The 12952-nt window shown below is 41.0% G+C and overlaps 1 protein-coding gene across 10 annotated transcripts in view; it reads left to right on the plus strand.

Moving 5' to 3' along the window:
* ABCC9 (ATP binding cassette subfamily C member 9) overlaps positions 1-12952 on the plus strand; it is a 133373-nt gene that overhangs the window by 52620 nt on the left and 67801 nt on the right. For all 10 annotated transcript variants that reach the window (XM_089769722.1, XM_075898363.2, XM_006121258.5 and 7 more), the window contains 4 exons: positions 3058-3192; positions 6227-6389; positions 7284-7324; positions 9361-9503. In XM_089769722.1, coding sequence (XP_089625848.1) covers positions 3058-3192; positions 6227-6389; positions 7284-7324; positions 9361-9503 — 482 coding nt within the window. The remainder of the gene's footprint in view (positions 1-3057; positions 3193-6226; positions 6390-7283; positions 7325-9360; positions 9504-12952) is intronic.

Below are 12952 nucleotides of genomic sequence, written 5' to 3' on the forward strand. Positions count from 1 at the left end.
ACTGCTGGTCAATGGGGAGATATTTTTGGGGCAATATTTAGAAGCCAAGAGGAATAGTCTGTGATTTTTAGCAAGGATTACCTGTCTTTCCCACAGTCCCTTTGTACGTTTCTCTGCTCAGATTTGTTTTGCAACTGCCACAAGTGAATCTGTGTAGGCAGTTACGGTGGGAGGACCAAAATATTGCTCGCATTGCAGTATTCATTAGCAACTGTTTCATGGGACAAGAGTGAAGAGTGTTAGAACTGAGCCCTTAAATCTATGATCCTATATTGCAAAGAAGGTATAGTATGTCAAAGTTATAATGTAAGAAAAGAGTACTGATTTTTGGGTGTTGAGAATTCAACACATACACTAGTTACCATCAAATTCTAGTTCTAAACACTGGGCCTAAACCAGCCTGGATTGTGTACAGCACAAGTACGGATGAATCAGAAAGAATGAAAGAAAATCTTAGGGTTGGCATAGCCGAATTTTCAAATGCGAGGAAGCAATTTAGCAGCCTAAATCCACTTGATTTTCAGTCTTAGGCTCCTAGGGTATTTTTGAAAAATTTACTCTTGGTCTTTTAAAGCAGAATCAGTAGGTTACAATTTATAGGTATTATTAACAACAAGAATGAAAGCCTTGGCAAATTAGATCTACAGTGTGTAAATTCATCACACTATATAATTCATCCATAATACTGATGGCAACATACACTTTTGTATATTATTTTTAGCAATTTGTTAATTTTTATACATCACAAAGAAGGTGTGGTGAAAAAACAGACAATAAAGGGCTGAGATGGAAAAAGGGATTAGTAATTATATCAACATTTACAAATCACTACTTGAAATCCAGGCTGGTTTAGAATTGTCCAAAAATAGTTATCATATGAAGGTTTTTTGACTGGTTAATTGAACTGCTGTCACTTCTGGGCCAATTATGTATCGCTTAAATTCTATGTAGCATAATGGTCTCCTTTTTATCAGCCTCAGGAAAGTGGCAAGGACAGAATAGATACAGAAACTGAAATATCTTCTTAACCCATGGAAGTGATCCCAGCAGAAAGTAAAACGACTGTCTGAGGAAGTTTCTATGGTCACTTCCTTTGCTATTCCTCCAGCTCATGGAGCACTGGGACCTAACTGAAAACTCACTGAAGTCAATTGGCAGTATTTTAATTAACTTTGGTAGAGTTTGAATCAAATGTGCTTGGGAAATGAATTTCTTACTTAAAAATCTGCTGTTGTTTGTACAGAAATAATGGGCGGGATGGAGAATGTATTGGATGACCTCCTATGGCCTGTGGTATGCAGCAAGTCAAAATAAATAATCACAATGACCCCTTCTGGCCTTAAAATCTGTGAACTGTTGTCAATCTTGTAGCTGAGACTAGGACTTAAAAAACTAACGTAAAATGTATATGGGATATTTTTAAAGCTTCTTTCAGTGTGAAATCCTTGGGTAGCTACTGGTGTCAGCAATTCATATGTGGAGGTAATATTTCTGAATCAGCAGTTCATTTTGCTTCTTTCTCTGAAAAAAAGACATGGAATTAGCATTTGGTAACTATGGGCTAGACCAGGGCTACTCAACTTTGGAAGCCCTGGGGACCACAATAATACTCACAGCACATGCCGAGAACTGCAACTTAAGTGTGGTTGCATATACATACAAATATATATGCAAATACATGCAAAGAGATTATTTCACACTGATGGGCACGAATACAAAGTACTTCCCACAACGCCCTGGCACTCCCGGCACTTCCTCCCAGGGGACTAATAACGCCAAAACCCTGTATCCACCTGTTCCAGCCAGCCCATCCATTTGCATCTTTCAATGCTCACCCCACCTGGCATATGTCTTGCCATTCTGGAGCGTGTTCCCAGTGAAGACCATGTTCAAAGGATCTCACACGTGGGCCGTGTGTTGAGCCCCATGTAAACCCAAACTGCACCATGGGCTGCAAACAAATGGGCCATGGGCTGGATGTGGCCTGCAGGCCACATGTTGAGTAGTCCTGGGCTAGATTGTGACTTTCCCGAATGCAGTCAGGCAGAGGAATATATGTGCCATCTCTCCAGAAGCAGAGGATCTCTGAAGGACGTTTCTGAGGAACAGTGACTTCCAGTGCTGCTCCTGGAGTAAGGTAGTTTATGACTGAGGTTACAATCTAATCCTAAATATAATGCCATCAAATCATATCCTGCTAGTCTTGAATAAAGACCGGGCGCTGATCCTACAACTTGCTGAGTGTGCCCGGTAAGGTATGAAGCATCCTCAAAGGTAGCTGAAAGGATGGATTGGGCCCTGAGAAACTACAGCAGGGTTTGCCTCGGGTACGAATTGCCACCAGGGATGTAGTCTGTGTTTCCACTAAGGAAAGGGTCTTTATGTGTATAAATAATACTCTGCAAAATCTCACACATGACTGGAGGCTAGTGATGAAGCTGTGCAATGAGGAGACTTGTAATTAAATTAATTAGTTAACTGAAAATGTAAAACAAATAAGTAGGGAATCAGTTCTGCATGCCCTTTCTGACATGACTATCCCTTATTCATATTAGTACTTGCTCTGGTCCTTACAATCGGACTCCCTTTGGCAGGGCAAAGATACCTTTAGTTGAATGTAAATGTAATGATACTCACTTCATTGCCCCTTTAACTGGTGTAAAGAGACTTTTGTGCAAATAAGAATCAAGCGCACTGACTCTGGAGAACTACTGGCTTACCTACATATATGGCACTGTGTGCTTGAGTCTTTGGAACAGGCGCTGTCTTCTCATTCTATGTCTGTACAGCACTTTGTACACTGGAGTCCTTGTCCATGCCAAGGAGACATGGTGCTACTACAATACAAATAAATAAAGATGATTAATGTTTCCGGAAACATCCCCTAGAATTTCAAGATTTAACTGCTGAAGTAAATTAGAAGTGACATTTTATTTAAATTAATGCAAATTCTAAGGACTGTTGAACTACATAGTCTGAGACAAAAAATTTTTGTCTTACTGTCTTGTAAGGGTTCTGAAATATATTGCTTTTCCTGTGTGTCTTTTCCCTCCATAGATCATAATGGGTGTGATCCTCCTTTATTATTTACTTAAAGAAAGTGCATTGGTTGGTGCCGCTGTTATTGTATTGCTTGCTCCAATACAATATTTCATAGCTACAAAGCTGGCTGAGGCTCAGAAGAGCACGCTTGTAAGTAATTTATTTGGTGATGCCTATGGCCCAGTAGTTAAAGCAGAGAACCAGGAATCGGGAGTTCTTTATTCTATTTCTGGGGTGTTTTTCCAAATAATTTGCTTTGTAAACTTTGCTGTGTAAGCCATTTCACTTTTTGTCACTCAGTGTCCAGATTTGTAAAATAAGAGTAATAATATTTGACTATTTTACAAGTTGTTTGCAAACTTATTCCTAACTTCCACAGATTTACACAGAAGTTAGGATCCTAAATACCTTTGAGAACCAGAGTCTTACTCCTATTATCAAGGTTTAAGAGAGACCTGATTAGTTAATAAGCTTCGTTCTGGCCCTTTGAATTTCTTCCATGCAAATTTAATCAAGCAATAATTCATGAGTGCCTTTCTTATTAAGGTGTTCTCCATTCTGTAGAATTTCAATCACAATTCGGAAGTATTATGCTAAAAGTCAGATATTTCTTTCTCCTTCCTTCAACCAAAAAGCTCACTGAGCATGCTCAATAGGATATCTTTGATGTCATTGTTGTAAGTTAATAGCAGAGGAGAGGATATTCAAAAGTTTAGAAATAAGAAGTAATCTGGAATATGAGCATCAGCCAGAGTGTAACTCCATGTATCGGTAACTTCAGCTAAAGTGTGTAATATATAAGGTACTTAATGCACCTCTTTAAAATAGTTGAAAATATTACCACTGTACAGATACAATTGTATTATATGAAAGTTATTTGCTGGCATCCCAAAGATAAATTAAACATTAAAAATCAAAATTAATTAAGTGGTCAATTTTATTAATAATAAACATTCCCAAAAGACAGTTTTCTATTAATAATAACACTTTGTTCTTCTGCAGAACCTTTCATCTGAGGGTCAGCACAAAGTTTATTAACTACTCAGATCTTTCTTACGCCTCGATAATAATGAGGAGTTAGGGCCTGATCCTCGGATGTAGTTAGGATCCTAACTTCTGTGGAAATCTGTGGAAGTTAGGAAGTTAAATATCTTTTGAGGACTTGGGGTAGGTCCAGATTCAGTTGTTCATCCTTTTTCAGCAAAGCACTTAAACACATGCTTAAATACTTTGCTGAGCTTGGCCCTTACATTATATATGCACCTAGTACTGACCTTTTTAAAAGGAGTAAATTTCACCTTATGGGGAAAACATCTACACAGTAGTGCATACCTCAAAATAAGCTATACAATTTGAGCTATGCAAATTGCATAGCTTGTTTTGAAATAGCTTATTTCAAAATTTGGCACCATCTACAGAGCATTAATTTCAAAATAAATTGCTATTCTGGCATCTTCCTTAATCCTTGTGCAACAAGATTTACAAAAAGCCTTAATAAAAAGCCTGTTATTTTGAATGTATTTCAAAATAATAGGTGTGCTGTTAAGATTGCTATTTTGGGAGAACAGACATTATCCCAAAATAGCGCCATTGTGTAGACGTACCCTATCTAAGTAGCTGGATCACATCAATGATCATGCTTTAGATATCATGGAGACCCTTTCTTATGTACGCTATGGAATGATAGAAGTTAATAAAAATGACTAATAAAATATAGAAACGAACTATTAAATCATATGAAAAACCCCTTTTGAAATGGATCACATGCAATATTTTAACTGTGGTGCAATACTTCGTCTAAAAGTCTGTTGAATTTTTAAATAACCCCGGGTATGTCTACACTACCCTCCTAGTTCGAACTAGGAGGGTAATGTATGCATACCGCACTTGCTAATGAAGCCCGGGATTTGAATTTCCCGGGCTTCATTAGCATAAGCGGGGAGCCGCCATTTTTAAATCCCCGCTGCTTCGAACCCCGTGTAGCGCGGCTACACGGGGCTCGAACTAGGTAGTTCGGACTAGGGTCCTATTCCGAACTACCGTTACTCCTCGTGAAACGAGGAGTACCGGTAGTTCGGAATAGGCACCCTAGTCCGAACTACCTAGTTCGAGCCCCGTGTAGCCGCGCTACACGGGGTTCGAAGCAGCGGGGATTTAAAAATGGCGGCTCCCCGCTTATGCTAATGAAGCCCGGGAAATTCAAATCCCGGGCTTCATTAGCAAGTGCGGTATGCATACATTACCCCGCTAGTTCGAACTAGCGGGGTAGTGTAGACATACCCCCCCATACTTATATTGCATCATCCCTTTTACACATTCTCCATCAGTGGAAAATGATTCTCCAGTCTAATAGAGCTTAATGATTGGAAATTTATCTTGATACTTACCCTAATTTTCAATTTTCTTAATGTTATCCTTTAACTCCTATTGCTAACCCTTCAGATTAGAACTCTATCAACCCTCCTGCATGTCTAGCATCTTCAAATATTTGATGACTATCACCATTTTCCCCTCATATCTTAATTATCAGTTAGTCAATCTAAACATATCAACTTGAGTCAGTTAGACTGAGCCCAGTCTTTCTGAGGATCTAGCTTATCCTTTTTTCTTCAGACATGGTTTCCTACACTCCTCTGATTTTTTTGTTGCTCTTTGCTGAATTCCTCCCAACTTGTTAAGGTATTTCTTTGTAATGATGTGCCCCAAAAAGATGAACACAATTCTGCAGATAAAGGGTTATTATCTAAATGAATTAATAAAATAAGCACATACTGTATTATGTGAACCCTCTATACGCAGGCCACAATTGGTCTTTTTCACATTGCAGCTTCAAATGTATTTTCTTCATTTTGTCCATCTTTTTTCAGTATTATCACTTCTCAGGTTTTATTTCCAGTTAGGTATATAGATTTCAGATTATTTTCCCCAAGATGTATTAATTTTCATTTTTTAAATTTAGAATTACTTTTATTTGCTTTTATGATTTTAAATTCTCTACAATTCTCAAAGAACATGAAATTTCATATCATTTCATTATGTACAATACTTAGAGGTACATTGTAGGTCAACCTAGTGTCAATAGTTTGGTTGATTTTGGAACCAATGTGATAGATAAAAGCATTCTTAATAAAATATGTGTAAAGTAATTATGTAATTTGTAATTTCTTACTTTCCTAATGTAAAGGATTATTCTACTGAGAGATTAAAGAAAACCAATGAGATCTTGAAAGGCATTAAGCTGTTGAAGTTGTATGCCTGGGAGCACATATTTTGTACTAGCGTAGAGGAAACCAGAACGAAGGAGCTCAAAAGTCTCAAAACCTTTGCACTTTACACATCTCTTTCCAGTAAGTATTTCTGTTCCAGGGGCAGCATTGTTTTTAGCATAGCTCTTAATTATGGATCTAGTGCTCAATACTAATTTCTTTTTTACTTCAGTTGAAGCAAGATATGCCTGTACTTATAGTAGTGGCTATTTTGTTATGGAATGTGAAGGAAAATTAAAGATATGACAAATATTATTGTTTATCTTGTAAAAAGTTGTTCTGTAACTTTAGTTACAAGATTTTACACTAATAAGCCCTGAGATAATATCATCACGTATGATTGGGGCAGAGATAAATTAGGAACCAAAATAAATTACATTCCTTGTAAAGAGGTAGAGTTGAGGAAAATGGCCCCAATAGTAAATTGTCCTTTTGAAGCAGTTTTTGGCTATTATACATAATTCTGCAGTTCATATAAAAATATTTCAATTAATTGAAATATGGAAACCATAACATTTCTTGGTTTGCTCATTTATTTAAGATCTAAGGGTATGTCTACACTAGTTCGAGCTAGGTAGGCAAATGAGGGCAACCGGAGTTGCAAATGAAGCCCAGGATTTAAATATCCCGGGCTTCATTTGCATCTTCCCGGGCACCGCCATTTTTAAATCCCCCTTAGTCTGAACTCCGTGCCCACGGCTACACGCGGCACGGAGTAGGTAGTTTGAATTAGGATCTCTAATTCGAACTACCGTTACTCCTCGTCATACCTTAAGTCAGTTATGGAAGGAAATGTCTTCATGCTAAGTAGTTTTCCTTTGGGAATTTTAATGGATAGAAACAACTTTTTGAGGTTGATCTTCTCAACTAACACTATTTAACATACTATGGTTTTGTTGTAAAGTATTGTTATTTAATAATAAGATTATTTTTGCAAAGCTCAAATAATCTAATATATGTTTTATTTTTCCACAGTTTTTATGAATGCAGCCATCCCAATCGCAGCTGTTCTTGCAGTAAGAAATAATTTCCCCCTTTATCTGAAAAGAAATTAAAAAAATGGTCATTGTTTATAAAGGACCTACTTTTCATAGAAACAATGTGTGGATTAGTATGTCCCTGCTGATTGCTTAGCAGTATTATACTAACCAATCCAATTCCCAAATGTAAACTTACCACACCTGAGATGTGGGCTTGTGAAAAAGAAATCAAGCAAAGAGCAATATTAATTTCAGGCACCAGCAGAAACCAAACAGGAAATCAAAATCTGACTGAACTGGAAGGGGACAGACTAGGTTTGAGAATAACTTACTTTGGCTGTGTATCTTGAGGTGTTGTTCCATTGTCTCTGAGGGTATGTCTACAATACAGCATTATTTTGAAATATCTAATTTCAAAATAGTTATTTTGAAATATCTTATTTTGAAATAACGCGTCTACACCCAAAATGTATTTCTAAATAGCATTTTGCTATTTCTAAACAGCGCGTCAATACTGATTGAACGTTGAATCGCATTTAAGGCCAGGGCATCAGATCAGAAGTTACCTTGTGGCCAGGGTGGCCAGCCCAGCATTCTGGGAAGGGCTGGAGGCCCCGTATTTTGAAATAAGCATCTACACAGCACTTATTTCGAAATAGCAATTTCGAAATTGGCACTATTCCTCGTGGAATGAGTTTTACAAATTTTGAAATAAACCCTCCGTTATTTCAAATTAATTTTGAAATAGCAGTTGGCTTGTTTAGACGCTAGGAAACTATTTCAAAATAACAGCTGTTATTTCAAAACTAGCCAATAGCCCATCATAAAACGGGATTTTTGAGTCTTTCCTCCATGTCTGTCTCTATCTCTCTCCTCCTTCTCCTGCCTCCCCCCTCTTTCTCTCAGCTCTTCTCCATCTCCTGCCTCTCTCTCCATCTCTCTTTCTCTTCTCCCCCTCCTGCCTCTCACTCTCTCTTTCTCTTCTCCTCCCCCTCCTGTCTCTCGGGGGACCGCGGAGCCCAAACGGCTGTTTGGGCTCCATGCTCCCTATGTGGGGGCAAGCGGTGCAAGCAGCTGTTTGGGCTCCATGCTCCTCATGCAGCATGGGACTGTGGAGCCCAAATGGCCTCTTGCACCACTTGCTCCTGAGTGGTGACCTGTCTGAGCGGTGCAAAAGTCAGCTGAGCGCCACGGCAGGAGGGGAAGGGGGGCGGGGCAGTGACGTACACAGCTGGGGGCCCCACTCCCCTTCCCCTCCCGCTGTGGCTCTTGGCTGAGTTCTGTGCCACTCAGCCTGGCCGCTACAGGGGAGCAAGTGGAGCAAGTGGCCATTTGGACTCCCCCGGAGTCGCCTGGCTGAGCGGCGCAGAAGTCAGCGAAGCGCCACGGTGGGAGGCGAAGGGAGACAGGGCAGGGCGGTGATGTACACCACCCTGCCCCCTTCCCCTCCCGCTGTGGTGATTGGCTGACTTCTGCGCCGGGCCTCATTGGGGAGCAAGTGGCGCAAGCGGCAGTTTGGGGTCCACGGTCCCCAATGCAGCATCTGTGCTACATGGGGAGCACGGACCCCAAACGACCCCTTGTGCCACTTGCTCCCCTGTGGTGGCCCGGCTGAGCGACGCAGAAATCAGCCAAGCACTACGGCAGGATGCAACAGCGCCCCCCAGAGGCAAGACTGTAACACTACAGCATTATAGAGTCACAGACATTGGGCTACTATATATTTGATAACTTTGCTGTGTAGACATACCCTGAGTGAAATTCACCCATGTAAGTGAGCCCAGTAGAAGGCCCAGATAATTTAAATTCTCACAATAGGTCATAAAGTTGGACTTAAATGGGATGTGTTTGTACTAGCGTTCTGCACACAAAAGAATTTCACAACTAATGCACAAGGGAAATACCCTTCATGCTGAGCAGTAAGAAATGTGTATGCACCAAACACTGAGGTCCGTTTTCAATTTGTACTCAACCCCTACTTAGGCAAAATGAGGTGTTTTATTCTTTGTTTTGAATCACTCTATGTAGCATGGCATCCTTTTCATTAATCTTCTCTTGTTTTGTTGTGACAGACTTTTGTGACCTATGAATATACAAATGACACAACACTGCAGCCAGCACAGGCCTTTGCATCACTGTCATTGTTTCACATCCTGGTCACACCACTGTTCCTGCTCTCCACTGTGGTTAGATTTGCAGTCAAAGCCATAATAAGGTAACCAATGTAACCCAGATAGTTTTCCCAACAGGATTCAGAAAGCCTTGTACCAATATTTTGTCCCATTATGTAACATAGGAGGAAAGGTGCCTAGTGGAAAGCTTACCAAAACACCAGTGGAGCCACTAGACAATTGAGGTTCCAAAGGAACACTCAAGGAAGACAAGGCCACTGTGGAGAAAGTAACTGAATTATTTTCCTTGGTCTACTCTACAGAAGAAGTGAGGGAGATTCCCACACCTGAACTATTTTTTTTAGTTGATATAACTGAGGAACTGTCCCAGACTGAGGTGTCATTGCAGGAGGTTTTGGAACAAATTGATTAATTAAACAGTAATAAGTCAGCAGGACCAGATGGCATTCACCTAGGAGTTCTGAAAGAACTCAAATATGACTCAGCAGAACTGGTGACTGTGGTATATAATCTATCAATTAAATCAGCTTATGTATCAGATGACTCACCAATAGCTAATGTGATGCCATTTTTTTTAAAAGGCTCCAGTAGCAATCCTGGCAATTACAGGTTGCTATGCCTAACTTTAGGACAAGGCAAACTGGTTGAAAAGATAGTAAAGAAAAGAATGATCAGACACATAGATGAACATAATCGGTTGGGGAAGAGTCAACTTTTTTAGCTTTTGTAAAGGGAAATCATTCACGATCAATCTATTCCAATTCATTGAGGGGGATCAACAAACATGCTCCCAATGGTTGATCCAGTGGGTATAGTGTACTTGGACTTTCAGAAAGCCTTTGACATAGTCCCTCACCAAAGGCTCTTATGCAAAGTAAACAGTTATGGGGTAAGAAGGAAGGTGTTTCATGGATCACTAACAGGTTAAAAGACAAGAAACAAAGGGTAGTAATGAATGGTCAGTTTTCAGAAAGGAAAGAGAGAAATATCAGGGTCCCCCAAGGAACTTCAACATATTCATAAATGGTCTGGTACAAGGGGATAAACAGGGAAGTGGCCAAGTTTTCAGGTGACACAATATTACTCAACATAGTTAAGTCCACAGCAGACTGAAAGGAGTCACTAAAGAATCTCGCAAAAGTGGGCAACTGGACAAAAGGCAGATGAAAGAGGCCTGAAAATGTACTGGGGCAGCAGGATAGGAATAGGCAACAGGCATATGCAGTGAGTTATATGGGCCCATAGTGCCTGGGCTCCACCAATCTTGGGGTCCTGGGAGCCTAGATTGACCAATGTCAGGTTGGGACTTTCCTCTGGTCCTGCCTGCCAGTCCCATGCACCTCTTCCAAGCATCCCTGACAGCTGCTTTCCTTCAGAGACCTGACCTGCACCCTGCCCTTCCTGCAGCCTGTGCCAAGTAGCTCTGCTTGGAGTGCTCTCCTTTGCTAGTGGCTGCGCTGCAGCCTGGCTATAGGAAGCAGCCCCAGCAGCAAGCTGACAGCTGTGGCTGATAAAGGAGGAGCAGAGGAGGCATTTCTCTACCTCCGGACAACTCTGAGTGAAGTCTTTCCTGCCTGGGTCTTAAGTAAGTGTACGTGGTGCTGGGAGTGGGGGGAGGAGAGGAAGGGAGAGGAGGCAGAGGAGAGGAAAAGAGGGGTATGGGGGCTATAGCCCCAGCCCCTCACATCCCCCAAATCCCTCATCCCCTCACACACCTCACACATCCCTCATTCCTAGCCCCACTTCAGAGCCAGAGTCCTCACACCCCAGCACCTTTAAAAATCACCACTCTGTGCACAACCAAAATTTTTTCAAACCTGCTGCTCTCTGGCAGCGGGTCCAATTCCCACTTGCCAGTGATGAGATGGCCAGTTCAGACTGAGGTTTGCCCCTGCAGAAAGGAGCTAGATGATGAATGGCAGTTGGTCACTGAGCAAGGTGAGTTTTGGGGAGGAATCTGGGTGTGGGTACCACTACTAGGGCAGTGTCCAAGCTACAGGGTATTGCTGTCTGGGAGGGTTGCAGGGCCTGATGAGCTCCCTCTGACTAGCCACCTTTTTATATTGCCCAGATGGGCCCTGATTGGCTGCCTCAAGTCTGCTTGCAAGAGGCTCCCAGCCTCAGTCCTCTCACAGAGCTGTTTTAACCTCTTATCTACCAGTGTGGGGCAACCATCCTCTCATAGCCCCTCTGGTCTTGTCCTCATTTAACTGGTGGTCAGCAGAAGGTGGTCCACTCCTCAGGCTGAAGATCCAAAAGGCTGAGTTCTTGCATACCTAAGGGGACACATTTTCAAACAACTCCTCCTAGAGATTTCCTGAGAAACCCACTTAACTTTCAAAGTTCATTCTTGTCCAGACCATTATTTCAAATATTCCTTTGAAGCTCATAACACTTTTCATTATATTAGTCATGTCTTTCCCCTACAGACATTACATACAATCCCACAATAATACATAAATGTTTGCATTTTTCCTGCAGTGAACTCCTAAAATAGTTAAACTTAATTCAATAGGATTTGTCCAGGATATTGCAGGAAATTGCCATACGTACTACAGGGATAAGCCCGAAAGGAAAATCATAGAAGTCATAAAATCTGGGATTTTATCAAACTTTGCTATGATTTAAGCATGACATTTCCCAAAATATATAGTCTAACAAAACAACTTTCCTAGTGCTGGAATTCCTCTCTAGTTTCATGGTTGTTGGAGACTGAAAGGTCTTGCCATCTATTGACTCCTCAGTGGCCTATGTGAAAGGAATTGGTGTCTCAGTGTATTGAGCTTCAGGGGGTAGTCAAGTTAGTCTGTTACAGAGAAAAACAACAAATGGATTGGTAGCACTTAATAGACTAACAAAACCTGTAGATGGTATCATGAGCTTTCGTGGGCACAGCCCACTTCTTCAGATGACCGGAGTTATGAGTAGGGGATATGAAAACTGGAAATAAATAGGTGAAGGGAAGAGAAAGGAAAAAGGAAAGGGGGTGGGGAGGGTAAGGTGTATGTGTCCTAAATCTCCCATCACAGCTGGTGCAGATTGATACTCTTGCTGACAGAGATGCCAAGCACTGACAGGATCTAAACACTGCACTGAATTTCCCACCCTCGCATGTAGTCCCTCCAAGTCTAAGTTGAGGCACTCTGGCAAAGCATTGTTGCTGCTGCCTCTGTTTAGTGGATAACAACAATAATAATAACACTAAGAACAGGACATTCATCTTCTGAGCCCTCCCTCACCATTCTCCAGCATGCAGTTCAGTAACAAATTATATAATCAGTGTTTTGCTTTTGTTGAAGTTTAGCATGATCTCTGACTATTGGAAAATCTCATGCCCCCTTCTTACATAACTCTAACCACTCCAAAATGCCTCCTCCCTCTGTGCTATGTTTAGTGCTGTCCTAATATCAAAATGGTGTGTGTGTTTCATTTGCAATCCTTAGCCACCCCAAAGGACATTCTTCAAAACCCTGTTTGCCAAAACAAACCTCACCCATTGGAAAATTTATGTCCTATCATCTTTCTCCCATGA

This window comes from Pelodiscus sinensis, chromosome 1, assembly GCF_052426305.1.
Source record: "Pelodiscus sinensis isolate ZL-2025 chromosome 1, ASM5242630v1, whole genome shotgun sequence".
In the NCBI taxonomy this organism is placed as follows: Eukaryota; Metazoa; Chordata; order Testudines; family Trionychidae; genus Pelodiscus; species Pelodiscus sinensis.